The sequence below is a fragment of the Prosopis cineraria genome, unplaced genomic scaffold (genome assembly GCF_029017545.1).
Source record: "Prosopis cineraria cultivar Desert tree isolate PC_DT_omini unplaced genomic scaffold, ASM2901754v1 PC13, whole genome shotgun sequence".
Lineage (NCBI taxonomy): Eukaryota > Viridiplantae > Streptophyta > Magnoliopsida > Fabales > Fabaceae > Prosopis > Prosopis cineraria.
Window position 1 is genome coordinate 12,854,352 of NW_026555344.1, and position 21,049 is coordinate 12,875,400.

At 31.5% G+C, this 21,049-nt stretch overlaps 1 protein-coding gene across 3 annotated transcripts; it reads right to left on the reverse strand.

Moving 5' to 3' along the window:
- Positions 1 to 3,396: 3,396 nt before the first annotated feature.
- LOC129291115 (flowering locus K homology domain-like) lies at positions 3,397 to 9,536 on the reverse strand. 3 transcript variants are annotated; one of them, XM_054928287.1, is made up of 9 exons: positions 9,064 to 9,536; positions 8,153 to 8,254; positions 7,837 to 8,058; positions 6,642 to 6,700; positions 6,444 to 6,535; positions 6,224 to 6,336; positions 5,115 to 5,177; positions 4,062 to 4,142; positions 3,397 to 3,715 (listed from the first exon to the last, which is right to left on the reverse strand). In XM_054928287.1, exons 1-8 carry the CDS (start codon positions 9,502 to 9,504, stop codon positions 4,071 to 4,073), a joined length of 1,164 nt encoding a protein of 387 aa, XP_054784262.1. In that variant the 5' UTR covers positions 9,505 to 9,536; the 3' UTR covers positions 3,397 to 3,715; positions 4,062 to 4,070. The 3 variants fall into 3 exon arrangements, 2 of the variants coding, with proteins under 2 accessions (XP_054784262.1, XP_054784261.1); XM_054928286.1 differs by having other exon boundaries at positions 3,397 to 4,142; XR_008588644.1 differs by lacking the exons at positions 3,397 to 3,715; positions 4,062 to 4,142 and having other exon boundaries at positions 6,224 to 6,353; positions 9,064 to 9,535.
- Positions 9,537 to 21,049: the final 11,513 nt, after the last annotated feature.

Here is a 21,049-nt window from a genome sequence, read left to right on the forward strand (position 1 = left end):
GGTGATTAGGGCTTCTTGACTTTGTATTTTGCAGACCAGGTTGGCTCTATTGTATATTGCACAAATTCTGATGAATGAGATGCATTACTTTTTTTTTTTTTAATACAAGGAAATGGGAAAATCATGTAAAAGAAGGAAGAATCAGATTATGTCAGATTCCATAAGGGCTCTGCATCCAAGAGGTGGATGATTGTAAATGGTAAGGTTGAGATTATCACGAGATGCAAGGTGAGCGAGCATGTTCGTACATCTGTTTGCTTCCCTGAACGTGTGATTGAAGGTAATGATCCAATCTTTCATGACAAGAGTTCTGACTTTATTGATAATTCCAGAGAGAGGATGATTATCGGGAAAATTATATTGGATAAGTGAAAGTGCTTCCACTAAATCAACATTGATTTTGTCGAAATGGGCATTCCAATAGAGTTGAAGTCCTTCTAAAATGCCTAATAGTTTTGCTGTTGTGCTAGGATGATAGCCGAGTTATTTGGAAAAACCCTTGATCCAATTCCCTTTATCGTCACGTATGATTCCACCACAAGTAGCAGCTCGATAGAGTTGACAGCCCCATCAATGTCAAGATGGATCCAGCCTGTTTCTGGGAGTGTCCAGCGTGCCTCTAGCTTTTTGCAATTATGACTTAGGAGGTTAACTTTGGATTGAAGCCTTATGTCATTGGTGATTTGTTGGGTACTGGAGAAAGCAATGTCGACATTCTGAGAGATTTCTCCAGAATAGATTTTCTTGCAACGCGTCTTCCAGATGTTCCAGCAGACCTGAGCGAAAAGTCAGATGCATTACTTTTACTTGTAGATAATGACTCATCCTAAATTTTATATCTTATGTGGGAGAAAATAGACATTGGAATTTGTGCGACTGCATATGAAAGATAAAGCTGCAAATCCTGGTCATTACTATTTACTGGACCGTGTTTGGTTTTATTAGAAAATGAGTCCATTTTTGGAGAGAAAAGATAGAATTGGAGATGTTTGTAGAAGTTATAAAAAAAGTTATGTGTTTTTTAAAAATTTGATTGGGTTTCCTTTGTCTAAATGATACAAGTGTATAATATTTATTAGTAGAAGTTTTTTTAGGAAAATCATTTTAAAAAAAGTGCAGGGGAAATGTTTTATCATTTTTAAGCAACTACTTAGTGTTTACTACTATGGAGTATGGACTACTATGAAATTTGAATTCGAGCCTTCCTTGCATCCTGCATCGAAATACTTCCTTTTTGGGGCCTTCTCTTTATTCAGCTAAATAAATGAATAGATATTAGCAAGATTGAATTTAATGAAAAAAAATTAATCTCTTATAATGTGATAAATTAATATTCAAATTTTTACTAAGAAAGATGCTCATGTTTAGTAATCAACTGTGTTTTAAATAGAATTGCCTATAATAAGAGGATACTTATGAGTCATAAGAAAATAGATGAATGGATAAAATAATAAATAAAAACAAAAACGTTTGCATCTCCTGTTTTATTTGAAATTAAAAAAAAAGTTGACTTAACAGTGGGACTGAATAAGAAGAAACTCAACACTAATTAAGTCATATCTTAATCTTAAGATCAAATAATCTTGTGCATGAAATAATATAATAAGTTAAAGAAAACTTCCCTTCAATGCCCAATTTGACTCAAATATATTGATTGATAATATCATATTTTTCTAATTGCTCACAAATATTCTCTTATTAGAGACAATTTTACAATCAAGCAAGAAGTTTGATTGATAATATCATATAACATATGGTTTGTTTAAGAAAAAAAATCAATGCAGATACAACAATTTTAAAAATAACATGCAATTCAAGCCAGCGTTTGTAATATTTATTTAGAAAAGAATCAAATAGTTAGAAATCATCCTAAACTCAATTTCTTTGGATTTCTCTATTCAGGGTAAAAATTGGAATGAATTAATAAATAACATAATAACAAAATTGTCCCCCAATGTAAATAGCATAACTTGTTCAAATGATATTTTTTGGGGTGAGAGTTATCTGATATTTAGTATGATTCACTAATTTTGATCTCAGCCATGTTAAATCCCAATTTTTTTGTTTTTTTGGGGACAATATTAAGTCCCAATTGTTGAAATGATATCTTTAAATGTACATATTAGAGAATCTTAGAGTGTTAAATTCAATGTTCATTTTTACTTTTTCTCACTTTCTAAAAGGTCGTTCATTTTAGACATTTTAATATGTTCTAATAAATTAATAAAGTATAAAATCTTTTTTACAATCTAATATTCGCATCATAATAGCAAGAATCACAAGTCCAAACTTTTTTTTTTTTTGGTGCAATGCTGACTTAATTCTGAAAAATTATTAGGGCAAGACAATCCTTATAATTCAAGATTGAGAAATATACTAAGTTAATTTTGCTCGTTTTGTTCTTAATGCCACTGAAACTTCGAGATATCTCCTATCAGAGCAACAAGAATGTTGGCATGCTTTTTTGAGATTTCCCATTGCCCAACATTTCACTTGAGGTCCTCAACACTCGAGAGATTTATTTAAAAAATAAAATAAAATTACATGGCTTAGATCCAGAAAGCTCATGGCCAGAATATACCTCCAAACTTAAAAAATCACTTACAAATTACCTATCAACCAAACCTCCTACAACCTTATAAATTATAGGTCAAATTATTACAAATTAGAGCAACATTTGTTAGTTTAAACAGAATTTTGATTTTACTTGCTTGAATCCGGAAAAGGAAAATTGTTTCAATCCTCAATTCTCAAAGTAATTTAATTGTAACATTTCCGGAAGAGAAGACAATGACATTTTGGTCTCTTACCTACTTTTTCCTCTCACATTAGTGTTAATTTCTTTCATCACTCATTATACTCTCCTGACTTGCCATACAATGGAAGGTCCAACCATTCCAACCCCCTCCCCATTCTCATTCCACTCGTCCTTATTTTGCACCATAGCCTAAGTTCTCAACTTTTTGAACCTTGATCTTGAAGCTACCAAACCATCCCCCTACATTAGGGTTTCAATGAGTTCCTGATATATTTAAAGTATGGATGCTGCCATTTTCTCAGATTTAGCATTTTCGTTAGCTTTTACCAATCTTCCTTTCAAGTAAAGGATTTTACCAATCTTTCTGGGAATATGAATGTCGTGTAGACCTCAGATGAGTGGAATCTCGCGTTACTGAACTGGTTTCTAATGTGTTGTTGCTGGTTTCTTCCCCGAATCTTGTCGCATGAGGAAGATGGGAAAGAAAAAAAATGGCATATGGAATTTCAGTAATTCCACAATTTCTATTTTCTATTTAATTAAGAAAACTTTTTCCTCACAATCCCCAATATCATACCAAACATTTATCATAATCTGCATAATACTTTGTATTGTAAAACTAATAGTTAGAGACGGCATAAAGCACTTGAAAACCGTACCAAACATCCATGAAACCTTGCCTATTACATAGTGCCATAATTTATAGACAACCCAAAAAACACAAACTTTCAAATTTAATTTAATTTAAAACAATGATACGGTACAACCAAAGTTTGAAAAACTAAAAACTCTATCCACAGGTCAGCACTAGGGTAAACACATGGTGACTATGTAGGTAAACATCCTACTTACATCCATGATGGCACCAATTCTGAAGCAAGAAAGCTGGATTCAAGGCACAGCAAGCATAGATGAGAACTAGAGATCCTGATTTTACAGGTTTGTCTTCTCCGGAAACTGAATAGATTGGGTATAAATTAGTTGTATAATAAAGAAAAGCTAAACTGTACCTTTCAATAGGAGGCATATCAATTATTCCTTGCCTGTCCAAGCATAGGACATGGCTTGATAATTTTCAATGCAAAACATGGTCTGGCAATTTATGTAAATAGAAAATAAAACTGATTGATACTAAATCATTGTTTATATTGGCTCAAACTAAAATTTCGGTCATCATCTACTTAGGGTAGAACAGGGGCCACTTTATAACAAGACAACACATTAAATTTGCCAAGTCTCCCTCCCCCACCCACATAACCACATTCCCCATTTAAGCACCTGTAGAAAAGCTTTTGAAGAATACCTCCGCTGATTATTGGGTGCCAGATTGTTGTATCAACTGAGAGTATATATACTCATCAACTCTCTGTTTTGCCAATGCTACCTGTTCAAAAGTCCAACCTTCCAATTTAATAAAGTAGAAACATGATATTAATTTATAAAAATCTGCAAATGAAACAAATCAATAAGGGATGGCATGGCACAGGTTAAACTCCTCAGGGCTGCCAAAATGTACTTGAACATATTAAAATAAATCCACTTAGCATCCTTATCTCGAAAGGTAAAAATACTTATTTGTGTTTTTTTTTTTTTATAAACATAAAAACCAACAATCGAGATTTTATTGATGTAAGCAACAACAGTTCCTCAAGTATAAATGAAAAAACCAACAATCAAAATTTTATTGATACAAGCGGCAACTGTTCCTCAAGTATAAATCACTGATTTTACTTCTATTTTTAAAATGGAAAGTTAATTCACACGAGTGTCTTACACATACACTTAATGCTGAACCCTAGAGGATCAAAATTCTAGGACTAGAGAACAGGTGCCAAATAAAATTCTAGCAAAATAAACCCCAGGTGTTTCAAGTTTTGCAATTAAGCTCAAACTTTCAGCCACTCCTACACAACCACAATTTTGGAATTCATTGATAATACAATACACATACCGTTAAAAACAAAAAACAAAAAACAAAAACAAAAACAACAGAAAGAAAGACAATTCACCAATTAAAACAATTGAATCAAGTTCCCACAAACAAAACCCAACGATCTATACAACTGATCCAATTTCCTTGTTTACATTTTTTTACTGAGAGGGGTTATTTGATATTTCTATTGAAACCATAAGGTCTTATCTGCACATTTAGTCCAAATTTATTGCATCCAATCATGAATCTCAAGTCAGTTATCCATTCATCTGCTAAAGAGGGCCTAGCCAGTATCTAAGCCATGAAATCTACCTACCAAAATGAAAATACATTGACAAAAGAAATGTTTCAAATTTCAATACAGGCTTTCTTATGCTTCCATGTGCATCAAAAGGCTAAATTATCAGTAACAAACACAATCACCTGTTGAGCACTACCACCAAACTGAATTTGCCTATGCTTTTGTTCACCTTTACCCCCATAAACCTGAAACATTTTCCATAAACCATTTATTAGAAGAAAATCTAACAGAAAGATTCAAGCACAGAAATAGTAAAAGTAAAATGAACAGTAAATGAATGCAATAAAATAACGATCATTTATCTCATACTCGAGACATTGCCTTTTTTAAAATGTTGTGATAGACGGTACAAGTCACAGTGCACCAGAATTTGTTGGCTGAAAATATTAATAACTAATTCGTTCATGCCTGTGTTTTCTGAAAGGCTGAAAACTGGTCCATGTTTTCTGAAAGGCTGAAAACTGGTCTCTGTTGCAGGCTTAATTTACAGCTCACCCACTTCAGCCCTCATCCTCATCAGATTTGCCCCATTTCTCCCTTCCTCAGACTTCTGAAGTCCATCTTCAATTCTGGTAAATTGTGAATTCTACTATCTTTCACCAGTTTCTTCCACTTTTTGTTCAAATACTTGATCATTCATTGATCACCATACTTCCCTGTCAAGCTCTCTCTGTTCAAGTATTCCCATTTCCTCTTTCATGGCTTTGCTTCAACCTTTCTTCATTCCTCCATCACTGTATTTCTCTGATATGGTCTCTTTCTATCATGTAATTCTTTGTTTTTCTATCAGTCTTCTCTTTTTTTTTCACCCTCAACCCCTCCTTATTTCCTCTTCAAAAAAGTGACTATTGTTCATCAAGTGATTTCAATTTTCTCATTAAATCTCAGTTTTGAAATGTTTGACATTCGTATTCCCAAAATAATAATAATAATAATAATGTTTGATATTCTTGTATAAGCAATTTATGCTCTAAACATTTGGATTTTGGTTGATTGTTAAGGTGATTGAAAGTAGCGTGTTTTTTATTTCTACGTTTTTTATATTTATTTTGAATCACAAAGTTATGTGCACTGCATTGCACTACGCAGAACAGGACACTATATCAAAGTTCCAAGAGACCCAACTGTAACTGGGAGGCACCATCAACAATTATGATTTTATGAAACATAAATGTCTTGAACTATCAATTACATCAACAACAAACAGGTCTAATGCAGTACAGGATCTAACCTTGATTGTTGCTCCAGATTCATTTCTGATCCTCGAAATGTTTGAGCCGCATCTGCCGATCAGCCCACCAACCAATGTCTCCGAAATCAGCATCTCAAAGGTAACATAATCAGCTGCAAGATTGGTTGTCCTAAAGATGATGTTGTAAGACAATATTTCAAAACTTGATACAACTGCTAACTGACAGCTAGGAGTATTATGACATAGAACGTTAAATAACCTGAAGTTGGGTCAAGATATGGTTGAGGTGGTCGTATTGCAGCATAATTGTATGTTGGGCTGATAGAAATCACTTGTCGAGGGGGGTTTTCCCTAAAAATTTAAAGTTGCATTAAAGTCATATGCAGCTACAAACTAATTCACAAGAGCAATGTTAGACAAACACTAATAATAAGCATATCGAGGTCCGTTATCAGACCTTAGTTGACAAGCTATCTCCTCCAAAGCTTTGATTACTGAAGAAACATCTCCTGACAACTGAATTCAGCAAAACGTTTTCCAAAATTCAGCAGAAAAATTTAGAGCCACAAAGGGAATGACAGGAAGGGTTAGAACAGAAAAACTTTGAACAATGCTATATGTCCATAGGCATCAACACACGCACACAATTTCTCGTAAGATTATCCTCAAAGTAGTAGTAGTAGACTAGTAGTTGAAAGAATTCTATCCAATATGCAAAGCGAAAGAGCAAAAGCAGGACAAAAAATGACTACCAAAAAAAATCTGAAAGTATTTGAAATCCCTAAATTCACTAGCAGGAGAACCTCTCAATTTGAAACAAACCAACCCTTGGAAGCTGAAACAGATTATTCACATTCATTAACTACAAAAAGAGCATCCTATATGTTATCCTACTTCTGATACCCTTGAATTTTCCTGCTAGCAGTTGCGTGGTGTATGTTGCAGAGACCTTTTGCCCTCTAAATATGTATATCAAGGGTTTATACATAAACAGTGGAAATTTTCGTTCCAACTTCCAAGTCGCTAACCCTTTGTTTTATTTTCTATCAGTCCCACCATGAAAAACAAACCCAAGTTCCCTACAGTTATACAGCAATGTGGTTTGGCCTGTTTCAGCGGCAACACTGTCAATGATAAATCAACTTTATCTCATAGAAAACATGCAACACTAAGTAGAATTTAGGGGCAGCTATTGCCATCAGACAATTACTTGAAACGCCAAAGAACAGATATCAACTGACACTGATGACAAATTAATTAACCAAGCCACCGAACAATTAAGAACATAATTATATTGCCAGTATCTTTTAAAACATAATCAAGGATGGCAAATGTTACTTCAAGTGTACAGCAAACGCAGACAAAAAAAGAAAAGAAAAGAAAAGTGAAAGTGCCCCAAAAAAAAAAAATATAAAAAGCTTCCTTGGCTTACAGAAGCCAACCTAAGCAAGAAAGAAAATACATACCCTAAATACACTTTGAAAAAGAATCATTTCAATAGACCAGCGTAACAGTTATTTATAATTTTTTTCTGAAAAATTGTCTTGTCAGACAAAGTACAAGGTTAGATTAGTAATCATGTTGAAATCAGAACATTGTAGGTGAATGCCCAATTATCATAAATGACAAGAATCAAAGTAGCAAAAGCCCACCTGTACTACTCGATCAGATTCATGAGCAGATGCACACAAAGGTAACTGATTTGGAGCAAGAACAGTAACTGTGGCACCAGAGGAATTCCTTAACTTCTCAATGTTTTGACCTGACACCCCAATCAAACCACCCGCCTGGGACCCAGCAATCAAAAGCCTTATTGTATTGGCAGCCACATGTCCTGCTGTGACTTTTGATGCATCGAAATTGCCATCATCTTCCTGTTATAGGATGCGTATTTTTTACGCAGATTAAAAATAGTTTAAAAAGACAAACAAGGCCAAATGAATTATTAATATGAATTCAGAAATATACCTTTAAAATTAAATTGGCAATTTGCTGGAGAGCATTCTCAGCATCAGTAATGTTTTCATCATTATCTTTTGAACTAATGATGATAACTCGTTCTTCATGCCGCTGAACAAACAAAAATGTGAGATTGGGTTCAGTAAATGGCAGTAACCTGAGAATCCACTGCTTAAAAGCTATAAACAATAGGCCCTTCATGCCAAACGCTTTTCTGGAGAAGTAGACAATATATCAATATCAGCAAACCTGAAAGTTCCCCTAAATGGATATGGTCAAAATTTCTCCTTCCCTTCTTACTTAAAAAAAAAAAAAAACAGAGACCAGGCATTACCATAAAAGGAGGGCATGTCTTACAAAAAAATAGATCAGAAAGTAAATAGGATATGAAAACTTGATATAAGAGGGTAAATCTGAGAAGCAATTTATTACCAAAATAATACCTCCCCTTACAGTCAACTAAAAGCATGCCTTGTATACACAACGAGATCACTGACGAAATATTCAATTCTTCATACAATCTTTAAGGAGCCAAAATTGTCAGTGCCAGATCATATTCATGATTTCCAACTAGAATGCTTCAGGTAAATTGGTTTTCTCATGTAATCTATCAGTGTCTTGCCAAAGGTTAAAATACAATTACATGTTCAAAAACTAAAAAGGCTCATCCATGAAAGAATGCTCCTTCATCAGATTCCCAACTGGTTCACGAGTCACCTTCACTATTTCATCTTAATGAAACGAATTATTGCCCCCAAAAATGTTCACATTGCTACCAAAATTCACTTATTTAGCTCCTCACGATCTTCAATATAAGATATCGAATGCCTCTTGCCAGAAGGGAGAAATACAACTTAATCCTTTGCTCGCTCCCTTTCTTAAGTACTCGACAAATATCAATAAACCTAATAAAGACTTACAGCGATAGCGTCAGCAATTTTTATGGTGGCTTTCGTATCTTCTCGAATTTTCTGTATCCGACAACCTTCTTTGCCGATAACCTTCCCGATCTGCCTCGACGGCACCACGATCCTGAAAATCACGTCCTGACCCTTTACCCTCTTTGCCGCCGACTGCTCGGCCACTTCGGTGCCGGGAGCTTCGTCTTCTCGGCGGCGCTTCCCAGAGGCCGATTGGCCGGTTTCCTGGATGGCAAGGGGTAGCGGGAAAGGCATGTGAAGGGGCATGGGCATCTGCATCTGCATCTGATAAGGCATCGGCATCTGCAAAGGCATGGGCATAGGAACCTGCATAGGCATAGGAACCATTGGATTTTGAGGAACCATTGGGTTTAAAGGAATTTGGCTCTGCTGCGACATTGCAGCATCGGAGAGGTATGGAGGAGGAAGAGACGAGTCCATTTGCAGTGAAGAGTAAATTTTGGTGTTGAGGTGTCGAGGGTTTTATCAGCTCCAAATTACGGTTAAGTCCTTCCGTCCGTCCAATCCGAACCCGATATGGCTTGTTGTACTCGTCTCACAGTCTTACTTTCGCTACGAAAACCGTTTGAATTTGTTGGTTTGAGAATTTAGGTTTTTTCTGGGGGAAAAAAAAAGAATATAATTTTTTTTATTTATAAATTCATTCTTTACTTATTCTCACTAAATAAAATTATGACAACGAAATTTTTTTATAATTTTTTCAATTATCATTTTAGTCTTAAATTTTTTTTTAAGAGATACTCTTCATACACATCTTCAAGAATCAAAATCTATAATAATATTTAAGGAATTCAAATTGTTACCGTCTATGTCACACCCATTTAATACTTAATCTTGAATTTTAATTATGAACAATCACGTCTTTATAGTTTCTTGACTCAAAAAATTTTTGAGAAGAAGAATTATTTTGAAATTCCTCGTAACACGTTTAAATATCTCAAGATTTATTAACAACTTAAAATGTGTTTGGATATCTTATATTTAGTTTTTAAAATGTATTTTTACACTTTTTAAAAGTCAAATATTGTTTTGATAAGATTTTAAGAATAAAAGCATTTCCCTAAAGTACATTTTAAATGTTGTTGAAAGTCCACTTAGTAAAAACACACTAGAGATACTTTTGCATTTGGAAAAGCTAGATGAGCATATGATGAGATATATAAAATTTCTAAAGTTCCTATGTTGCCCTTGTTCTTCACCTGTCATTACAGACCACAAAACTCACATGCAGCTCTAGCCTCTTGCATTATTTTCATCATCATTTTGCCAGTGTTTTAAGAAGGAAAGAATAATTTATTTTCATATTAAAAATAATTTTTTTATATTTTTTTATATTTAAAAATTATTTATACACCTTTATTATATATATTATTCAACATATAAAATTTTATATTATTTATATTCTTTTATTATATATATATTATTAACCATTTTAAATTTTATACCACTGTTTATATAATTTTTTAATAAATCAAATTATACATAACCAGAATTGCGTGTAATAAATTCTATATGTCTTTTTTAGTAACTATATATTTAAAATTATTTTTCATTGTGTATCATCCAAACATTTTTAATAGAGCACCCCTTTAAAATTTTTTATCACATTCTTAAAATATTTCTAATATATTACATTTATATAACAAAAATTACAAACCATCATTAATCAATGTCCTCTTTAATAATTATATATTTAAAAGTACATTTCATTATATATCATCCAAACAACTTTCAGTTTATTGAACTAACTTTTAAAAAATATATTTAAATATAAATTTTATTACAACAGCTGACTTTTACTAAATTGACTTTTGCTAAATGAATTTATAAAAAATAAATTTTTGGCAAAAGTCAGTTGTTGTTTAGAAATTCCTTTAAAGATGTAATTAGAACTCAAATGTTGTTTAGTTATAGATTTCCTTTATTAAGTTCATTTCAAATGTACTTTCCAAACTACTATTAAATATGTTTTTTCAAAAGTTAAAAATAGTGGCTTTTTAAAAGTTCTTTCCAGAACATTTTAAAATTTTGCCCATAATATACCCTCCTTTTGTTTATATCAGTGATTAAAAAATCAAATTAGACTGGATGGTCGAATTAGTCTGACCTCGGACCAGTCTAGATTTCAGTTTGATCAACATGTAAAAATTATTTTGGAGGTTAAGCCGTTTTGGACCAAAAACTAAACCCGATTTTCAAAAACCGAACTATGCAAAAAATTCTTTTTTAAAATTTTTTTTAAAAAATGATCAATTTTTTTAATCATTTGATGTTATGTTTATATCATATGGCTTCTTAAGTCATAATAAATTTAAAATATTTGGTTTTATTTTTAAGTTAAGTAGTAATTTTATATTTATTTCTTATATTTAAATTATTATATACATATATAATTTTTTAATTTAATTATTATGCCATTGGTTTAATCATTGATCTAACCCGATTGAACCATTTGAAACTTGAATTGCAAACCTTTTCAATTCAATATCTAATTTGGTTCTAAAAACATTGGTTTCAGGCTTCAAAATTTGAAATGGAATCTTCTTTTCATTTAATTTCTTTTGTTGTTTCCTTCTAGTTTCAGATAGTACCATTAAAAAAAAGTTTCTTTTTAAATTTTTAATTTTAATCAACATTAAATATATAAATATTTTTTTACAATTTATCAAACTTCATATTAATTTCTACTTTTTATTATTCAACATATAAAATTTTATGCTAAAATTTTTTATCACATTTTAAAACATTTCTAATATATTATATTTATATAATAAAAATTATACATTATTGTAAATCAATGTCCTTGTTGATAATTATGCATTCAAAAGCACATTCTACTATACATAATTTAAACAACTTTTAGTTTATTAAATTAACTTTTAAACAAATATATACAATCATAAATTTCGTTATAACAACTGACTTTTACTAAATTGATTTTTATTAAATAAACTTTTGACGAACTAACTTTTATCCAACAAAAAACCAAACACACACATAGCAACTATTGAGTATTTAAATATGCCATGTGGGACTTATGTGTAGTTCCCAAAAATTTATTCTACACCTTTTTAACCAAAAAAATGCATTTTTTATAATTCTATACCTTAATAATTATAAGGATTGATTTGTTTTTAGGAAACATTTAGGAATTAAATTGATAATTGAAAAAAAAATTAAGAAGAAAAATTTATATTTTTCCTAAACATATTTTCAACACTCTTATTTGATTGAAGAGGAATGGAGAGAAAAAGATGACAATAAAACTAGAAATAGGTTAGGTTTGACAAGACTTTAGCCAAATAGGCTAGAGCTTATATGGTATGATAGAGGTCTGGCTTGGTCTGAATTTTTTTTTTTTAATAACTCAAGTCTAAGCCCATCAAAGCATAACTTGACTTGAAAACCTATTTAAATAAGTCTACATAATATGCTTTAAAAGCCTCAAATTTGCTTTAAGACTATTAGAGTCTATAACTTAATATACCAGCAACAATAACCCCTATAATGTCAGATGGTAAAAGTATTGTTGAAACAAGCATACATATGGAAGACAACAAGTGTATTAATATTTTAACAAGCATGGTAATGAAAACTTACGAGTGCATTATTTTGACAAGCATACATATGAAAAATGGCTAAATAACCATAATGCATTAATAAGCATGAGTGTGAAAGCTAACAAGTGTAATATTTTAACAAGCATGGTGATAGGAAATTTTAATGTGACCTCCTCTAACCAAATACTTAACCACCATTATTAAACTCTACCAAAATAATTAAAAGGTAACCACCCCAGACTATCTTACATAGTAGATAGGGCTTAACTACAATTGAAAAATGACTAATCATAATAAAAAAGGAAAAATGCTTAACTTGATGAACTACTATGATTAAAAAGATTTTGACTTACTATTGAATAAGAAGGTGCAGTGGAAGAATAAAATTTAAATCCTTATCCTGATGTGGACTTAATGAACTCGTTTAAGTCAAAGTAGATAGAAGAATTATCTTTTAATTTCGAGCTCTTCACATGTTGTCTGCAAGTAATTGAATCTCAAGAGCTAACAACGTAAATCTGCCCCCTTTTCTGATATACACACAAATAACTTGCAACTCAAACGGCATGCTAGCGCTTGAAACATTCATTTATTTTCTTGAATGTTGAACTACTCTTCTTTAGGAATTTTTAGTGGCTCTCAATATGTTTTATTGTCAGAACTTTTTGTTACTCTCTCAAAAACTATATGAAGCACGTCCTAATCTATAATATATATGGATTAGGGTTTTTGCCTTTCTATTGAAGATCCAATGAAAAAATAAATTAAATTTATCTCATAAGTAAAATCTATAATATCATAGCTAATTTAAATTTATCTTACAAATTTAAATTATAAAATTGATATGATATTATCTCATATCATGTTAGTTATTAAATTTAATCTATCATATAGAATTAAATTTAAAACTAACACAATATAATATAATATAATATAATATAATATATATATATCACATATACATATCATATTACACACACACACACGAATATGTATATATTTCAAAAATATTATATATATATATATATATATTAAATTTTATATATCATATACATATATATACACACATACACATGAATACATACATATATATATATATATACATATTTATTAAATAAATATTCATATATATATATATATATTTTATTCACCTTAGATAAAGCATTGAATCTAAACACATTTTAAATTCAATAAATTTAAACATTATAACTCGAATTGGGCTGTTTTTGTGTGCAACCCTGTAGGCCCATATGAAATTGATAATTTATTAGTTTTTATAGAAATGTTTTGAATATATATTATTTGTTAATCTCATAATTCTATTGATTGAAATCACAAATATGAATTCATTGAGAAAAATAATATGGGCCTATATTCAAATTTTCTTTCTTAGTTAGAAAGATAACACATGTAGGTGGGAAGATGATTAATAATAAAAATCTAGCAAAATAAATTTTTTGGTTGAATTCTATGTTTATTTTATTTATTTATAATTTTTTAATTGCTAATTTTTCTTAAAATGTGAAATAAAAATATATATTTATATTATATAAATTTTAAATTGTTAAAAAATTTGGTATATTTTTGTGGGTTGGGAAAATGGGTTGGAGTCGTTTTATTCGACGAGTTAGCCCATCCCAACCCTTAAAATACGCAGGCTAGCTTGTAGCCCATTCAACCAATGTTAAGAAAAACCCTAATACTAGCAGTTGTACAATAACTCCTTATTATAATACATATATCAAGTATATGGCACAATGATATGGTCTATATGAGGAAGGGAAGATCACTGGTCGACCTTCACAGCGTCATTAAAATTATCACATAAAAAATAGTAACAATAAAAGGTGAGATAAAATATCTCAGTAACTAAGGATTTAACTTCTAATTATATTATATCATATTTGGTCTCTAGTTTCCAATACATAAAAAAAAATTAGATTGATCACCTTCTAAAAACAACACTCAATTTAGTGATTCTATCGATATTGCCATTTTCCTTCTATCATAAGTAGCTTAGGATTTAGGTCACCAAGGGTTGCTCATTTTGGGAGCTTATAGGCCCTAATTTAGTAACACCAACCCAAACACCAATGTTTTGAGACCCAGACTGGACATTAAATAGGAAAGAACAATAGGTCACGAGGTTCTCATGATTTAACCAGTTAGATCGATGATCAAATTGGTGACATAAAAATTAAATAAAAATAATATTTATATACATAAATATATAAATAAGACATTAATTTGTCAATAATTCTCAAGATCTCGAGGTTAAAGGCTAAATGCCTAGACTGCTAGAGCTAGAGGTAGAGGCATATCGACACAAGCTCATGATCTCGAAGCAAAACGTTGGAGCTAGAGGCATGCTATGTCATGACTCATGAGCTTTGTAACATCCTGGATTTTAACTTTGAAAATTTTCATTATTTATAAGGGTATCTTAGTCAAATTAAGTGAATTTCTAATTAATGATATTTTTGGGAGACTAATGAGTTTATGGATCATTGGACAACTGTAGAATAAGGCTAGATCACTATGGCATGAAGGGAGGTTTTGAAGGGGCTCTTTATGCCATGCACCACGATACATGTACACAGATTTACGTTTATTAGTTTGTGAATCAAAACAAAAATTAAAAGTGGCAAAGAGGGATTGCAAGAAAGTGACGGGAGACGATCAGTGCTAAAGCTCGACCTTGGGCTCATTTTAAAAGCATTTGGAACAAGATTTAGCTTTGGGTAAGCTTCTTCCACTTCTCCTTCTCCCTATATTCAGACCTTTCTGATGATTAGGATATTTTGGGGCTTTAATTTAATTTTTCTTAGATAATGGTTGAATCTATTGTCTTAGTTAAGGTCCTGGGTAGTTAAGTTAAGCCTCTAAACCTATATTTATGGATTATATAATGATTTGGAGTTGTTATTAGGGTTTAGACGAACCCTAGGTTGGGTGATTAAAAGCAATGTGGATAATGTGATGGTGTTATTTATATGTTGGGATATTAAATAGTAATGTAGTATGTTAGAAGGATTGGTAGGGTTAAATTGAGATTTTGAGCATAATAGGTACCCCTAGTTGTATTACATATGGGGTGATTAATGTGGGATTGACAATTAAAGGTCTTATCTTGTAGATTAGCCTTTAATCGAGCATTGTGGCACATAGTAGACGCGTGTGGACTTGTTGGTTAACCACAGTAATCCTTTTAGTAACAAAAAGGTTGAGGTAATTGGATTATCTAATCTCCCTTTATATGTGTTTGAATGGTAGGGTGTTAGATATTAAAGTTAATGTTTTGGTTTAGTACTATCATAGTAATAATATAAAAGTATGATTTTTGAAATTATGTGAAGTGAAATAAAAAATTATTTTAATACTTTTGTATTTGAAAAGCTAAATGCTATTTTTATGTATAACTACTTGCGAAATTCTATGATTTATGTGAAAATGAGAAATTGTGATAATTTATATATTATGACCATGTGTTGGAATCCTCAAGCATGTTGGCATGATCATTGTGAGAAGGTAGAAGTTCACTCTAATGTATTATTGGGACATTGTTTGAAAATTCATATGGTACACTAGCACTATAGAAGCTTCAGTGTTTAGTATTATATTGTTTGAAAGTTCTAGTACTACAAGTGATAGATTGGGCATTAACACCCCTAGTATTCATAGACAAGGAGAATTTGTGGTCTATAGTGGGTGAAGGTGCTTTCGGCTAAGCTTGCGTCCTACTAACGGTGAGTTTGGCCTAGTTTAGCCACATGAACTTGGTCCTATTAAGTTGTCAGCCCACAAATTCAGTCGAAAGAAATAAGGAGGGTATAAGGGGGGTGTGTTGATCATGCCTTTTATACTACAACCATATGTGTGGATATATGGTTCATTATATGTTTGAATGCTGCCTCACATACGCACAAACTGTTCTCACACATGAGTAGTTGATTAGATTATTTAGTTACTAAATCTTCAACTCCTCCTATGATTATATTTTATAAGTGAAGGCTCTGATAAGGTCAAAGGAAAGGAAGGTGCAACCGAGCATCAAGGAGACTAACTCATAGTTGCATAGTCCTTTTATTTATTTTTGGTTTATAATGAATATTATATGCATATGCCAACTTAGGACATATATAGTTTTGTGATGAACTTGCATGAATTCCGTTATTAGCTATGGGTATCTCTGCCTAGGCTTGTTGTATCTGTGTTGTAATGGTTGTGAGAGGTCGAGATATTAGTGCAAACGTTAATTTGGTATTGATTCATGTGTTTGATTAGCCATTGGGTTGTTTTGAAAAGTGGTTACCCCTTGTGGAAATTATATTAAAATTGGGGTTTTGGTGGCTAAATCTTGTTCGAGTTGTCATTGTAGTGATTTAAATGCTTGAACAAGTTATTTATGATCTATTTGAGTTGGTTCAAATGGTTCCATGGCTATTGGCATTTGGTTTGGGAGTTTGGGCACCTTGGTAATGATTTTTGAAAGAAAATGAGCCATTTTATGTTTGTGTGTCTAAATTTCATTTCACTCAATATTTGGGTATGAGACCAATGCTAATAGCTAGGTGGCTCTAAGAGCTATGTGTAAATGCTTGAATTGCTTGAATTGGACATCAGACGCTGAAATAACGAGCTCTAGAAGTTGGCCTGGAGAGTTGTCATGATAGCAATTTGTTGTCATGATAGTGGTTTCCCGTCGCAGCATATTGTCCTTCACACCGCGGCATAAGGCACAGAGAAGGGCATTTCCTTCTATGCAGCTCGCTGTGGCGGACGATACTCTGTGCTGCAGCACACTGTGCCTCAGTTGCTCTATTCATTAATCTTATGTGTTGAATTTCTTATGCTTCCATTTTCTCATTTAATTAGTTTTAAACTATGGTTTGAGCTCAAATGATCTTCTAAAGGGTTTTTTTTGAGATTCCATTTTTCTTAAATACTTTTAACCCTTAGGTTATAATAACTATTTATGAGATTATTATGAATCTTGGTTATCATAACTTTGTTCGTGTTTGGTATTCTGTGTGTTTGGTAATGTTAGGGATGACATTACAAGCTTATGATCTCGATACCAAAGGTTAACTTACTAAAACTAGAGGAGAGGTTAGAGATTGAACTTGGGCTGTGGAGGAGAGATCAAATATTAGAGAAAAGAGGATAGAAGAGAACTAAAAATTAGAGAAGAGAAATCATGAATCTAAGTAACTTAAACTAAATTTATTTTGTTTTTTGCATTGAACCGAGTTAACTCGGGTTGATTCGTTTTGGTATCTGGGTCAACTTTGTTCACTTAAAATTGATCTGGTCAACCATGTAACATCCTGATTTTTTTTAGATAAAAAAAACATTGTTGTGAAATTTAAATTTTTATTAAAAAATGATGATAATAATAGAAATTTATATTATTTGAGATTATTTAGAAATAATAATATGGTTAGAAATTTAATTATGAATTTAAAACTTAGGTTTAAAAATTATATAAGAAATATTTTATTAAGATATAATTTTAACATTTAGAATAATAAAAAAAATATATGTGTGTGTGAGTAAAAAAAAAAAGAAAGAAAGTAAAAAAAAAGGTACTGTGGAAGTCCCACATCATTTAGATATGGGAAGGTGAGGCGCCTCCTCACATATAAAAGGAGGAGGCGCATGCGTAAGGAGCGGAAAGCAGAAGCAAAATGAAAAAATTTATAATTTGAGAAAATTGCAGCTAAGGGCCCAAGATGCAATTTAGAAAAAATTGCAAGTAATGGCCCAAAGGTTTGAATAATTAAATTTAGACTTATAGTTTTTTTTAATAATATAATTTTGGGACTCACAATCCCATTCTTATATTATTTTTCTCTCTTCCTCTCACGTTGCTCAGCGTTTTCTCGTAAGGGGGGATTATTTTCTTTTTCTTCAGGTATGTTCTAACTTTCCTGTTTAGATTAGCATTTAAAAATTTATTTAATTACAAAATTAATTTTATAGTTATTTTCTAAATAATATTAGCTTTCTAGTGATGTGATTATTTTGTAGGATAGAACAAATATTCTGATTAGAATTTTTCTATAGGATAGTTAATCTAATGATATGATGGATTAAAAATATAGGTTAAAGCTCTTAGGAATATAATAAATATCATAGAATATTTTCTTGAGGTTGAAACTCATGTTTAAGAATTTTTGAGTTAAAATCTAGATCTATATTGTTGAAATTATATTGAATCTGATATGTAGGGATGAACTTTTAATTATTAAATAGTTATTTAAGTATGAATAGGTATTTTTGAGATTATAGAAAGGTGATTTGAGGCTTCAAGATAATTCTAAAATTTTTAATTTATTTTTGAATGAATTTTTAGAATATAGATGGATGAAATTGTGATACTAGAAATGATTTGAGGCTTAAAAATAGTTTATTAGGGTACGAGAAATTTAGAGAAGAATTTGAAAAATTAAATGAGGCATAAATCTTAAATTAGTGTTAATATGGATTTTAGATCTAAGACTTTCTAACTCTTTAATTTAGAGTTATTTATTAATTTCAATGAAAAATTAATATATAGTGTTGTGAAATAATTATGTGAATTATATTGACAAAGATAGTGGTGAAAGAGGAGTTGTGAAGGGAAACTTGTTATTCAAGACACAAGGCAACCATTATTAATGTGTTGTGATGGGTGTGTTTATGAATAGTTATGTGTTGTTTTATTGTTTGGAAAAATTATGAATTATTAAAAATAAAAACTGTATATACTTGTTTGAAATTATTGCCAAGTGGGTTAAAAATTTATTTTTGTTTATCATGATGAGATATTATTGTTCGGATGTATTTCTGTTTGAATATTTGAATGATGCATGACTTGTCAGGGTATTTTAATGTATGGTGTTAATGGGAATTTCTGTTCGGTTAATTATTACCGTATGGTAAGCCCTCATTGGACCCGATGAGTGGCATGTCGCTTGGTCCAACTCACCTTTGGCTGGGTGATTTGGCGTCCGAGCATGGCGAAAGGAGGATATAAGGTGCAGTCATGCAAATTAAATACTTGTTCGGTTTATTTGAAAATATTGTTCGGTTAAATGTTTTTGTGTGCCCACTTAGCAATCGCATGATTAGTTACATCCGCATGCATATACTGGGACTTTTAAGTCTCATTCCCCGTAGTTAATATTTTTACAGGAGCGAGTCCGACCGACAAAGCACCAGAGGTGTAACTATGGTGTATGAGACACTATCTTTTACGTTGCCTCTTATTTTAGATTATACAATATATCTTGTACCAACTTAGGACATATCTTCTTTGTGAAGTATGTAAATTTTAATCCTTTTTATTAAAAGTATTTATATGACTAAGAGGATTATGTCTGTCCCTCTTGATTTATAATCTGATTTGAATATCATGCCATGAGGATTATATCTGTCCCTCATGGTTCTAATTGTTTTTTTGAGATATTTTAAGACCTGTGGTATATTATCTTGGATGTATCATGGTAGAAATTTTTCTACCATGATAAGGGTATGATAAGGGTTTAATGAAAAAAAATAATTTGTTGAATTAATAATTTGCGAAAAATTAATTTGTAAATTTGAGGGTGTTACAAACCAGGTTCAAATGCAAAAGTGATTCAAATGGTTGAACTAAGCCATTTTGTTAAGCAGTCAATGATCGAACTAGGCTGACGGTCTAGTCCGATCTAAATTTCAAAACATTACCCAATATATTTCATTATCGAGCCACAAGTATGGTTTAGTAAAGTAGGCTAAATCATAGGCTATAGCCTCCTTTTACCACTCAATTATAGGTATAGTAGTTTAAAGTCACGTACCATTATTATGTAGTAATAAAAAAGACAAAACATATCAATAGCAACAGTCTATCTTAGCTAGGATTATATATATGTATGTATGTATGTATGTATGTAATTAATAGTCAACAACACATTTATCTATTACCTCAATTTATATCATATGAGTTTGCAATTAAGAATATAAAATAAATAAAACCCCTAATTACCTTTACCCTTCAAGTTAGAAAGGGGAAATTCAATTAAAGCTGAAGCCAATCTCTCAGAACAATAACAACCACCACCCATAAATACCCAATGGTACCAGACTTAGCCTTAACTTTGTTAAGATGGTAGAGATTGGAGATTTGAGTCTAGGGAGGTTCCAAAAGACCCCCATGAGGGTGGGGTAAGGAATAACCTAAGTACCACCTTGGGAAAAGCTGGCTTAGGTTTTGTGAGGAGTGCCTTTTATGTAACAATTCTCACCCCATCCCACTAGAGGTCATTTGGACTAGGCTCCAATACTCATCACAGAACCCAAGATAGCTTTGTCTAAGGTGGTACTTAGGTTATTCCTCACTCCACCCTCACAGAAGTCTTTTGAAACCTCTCCAGACAAAC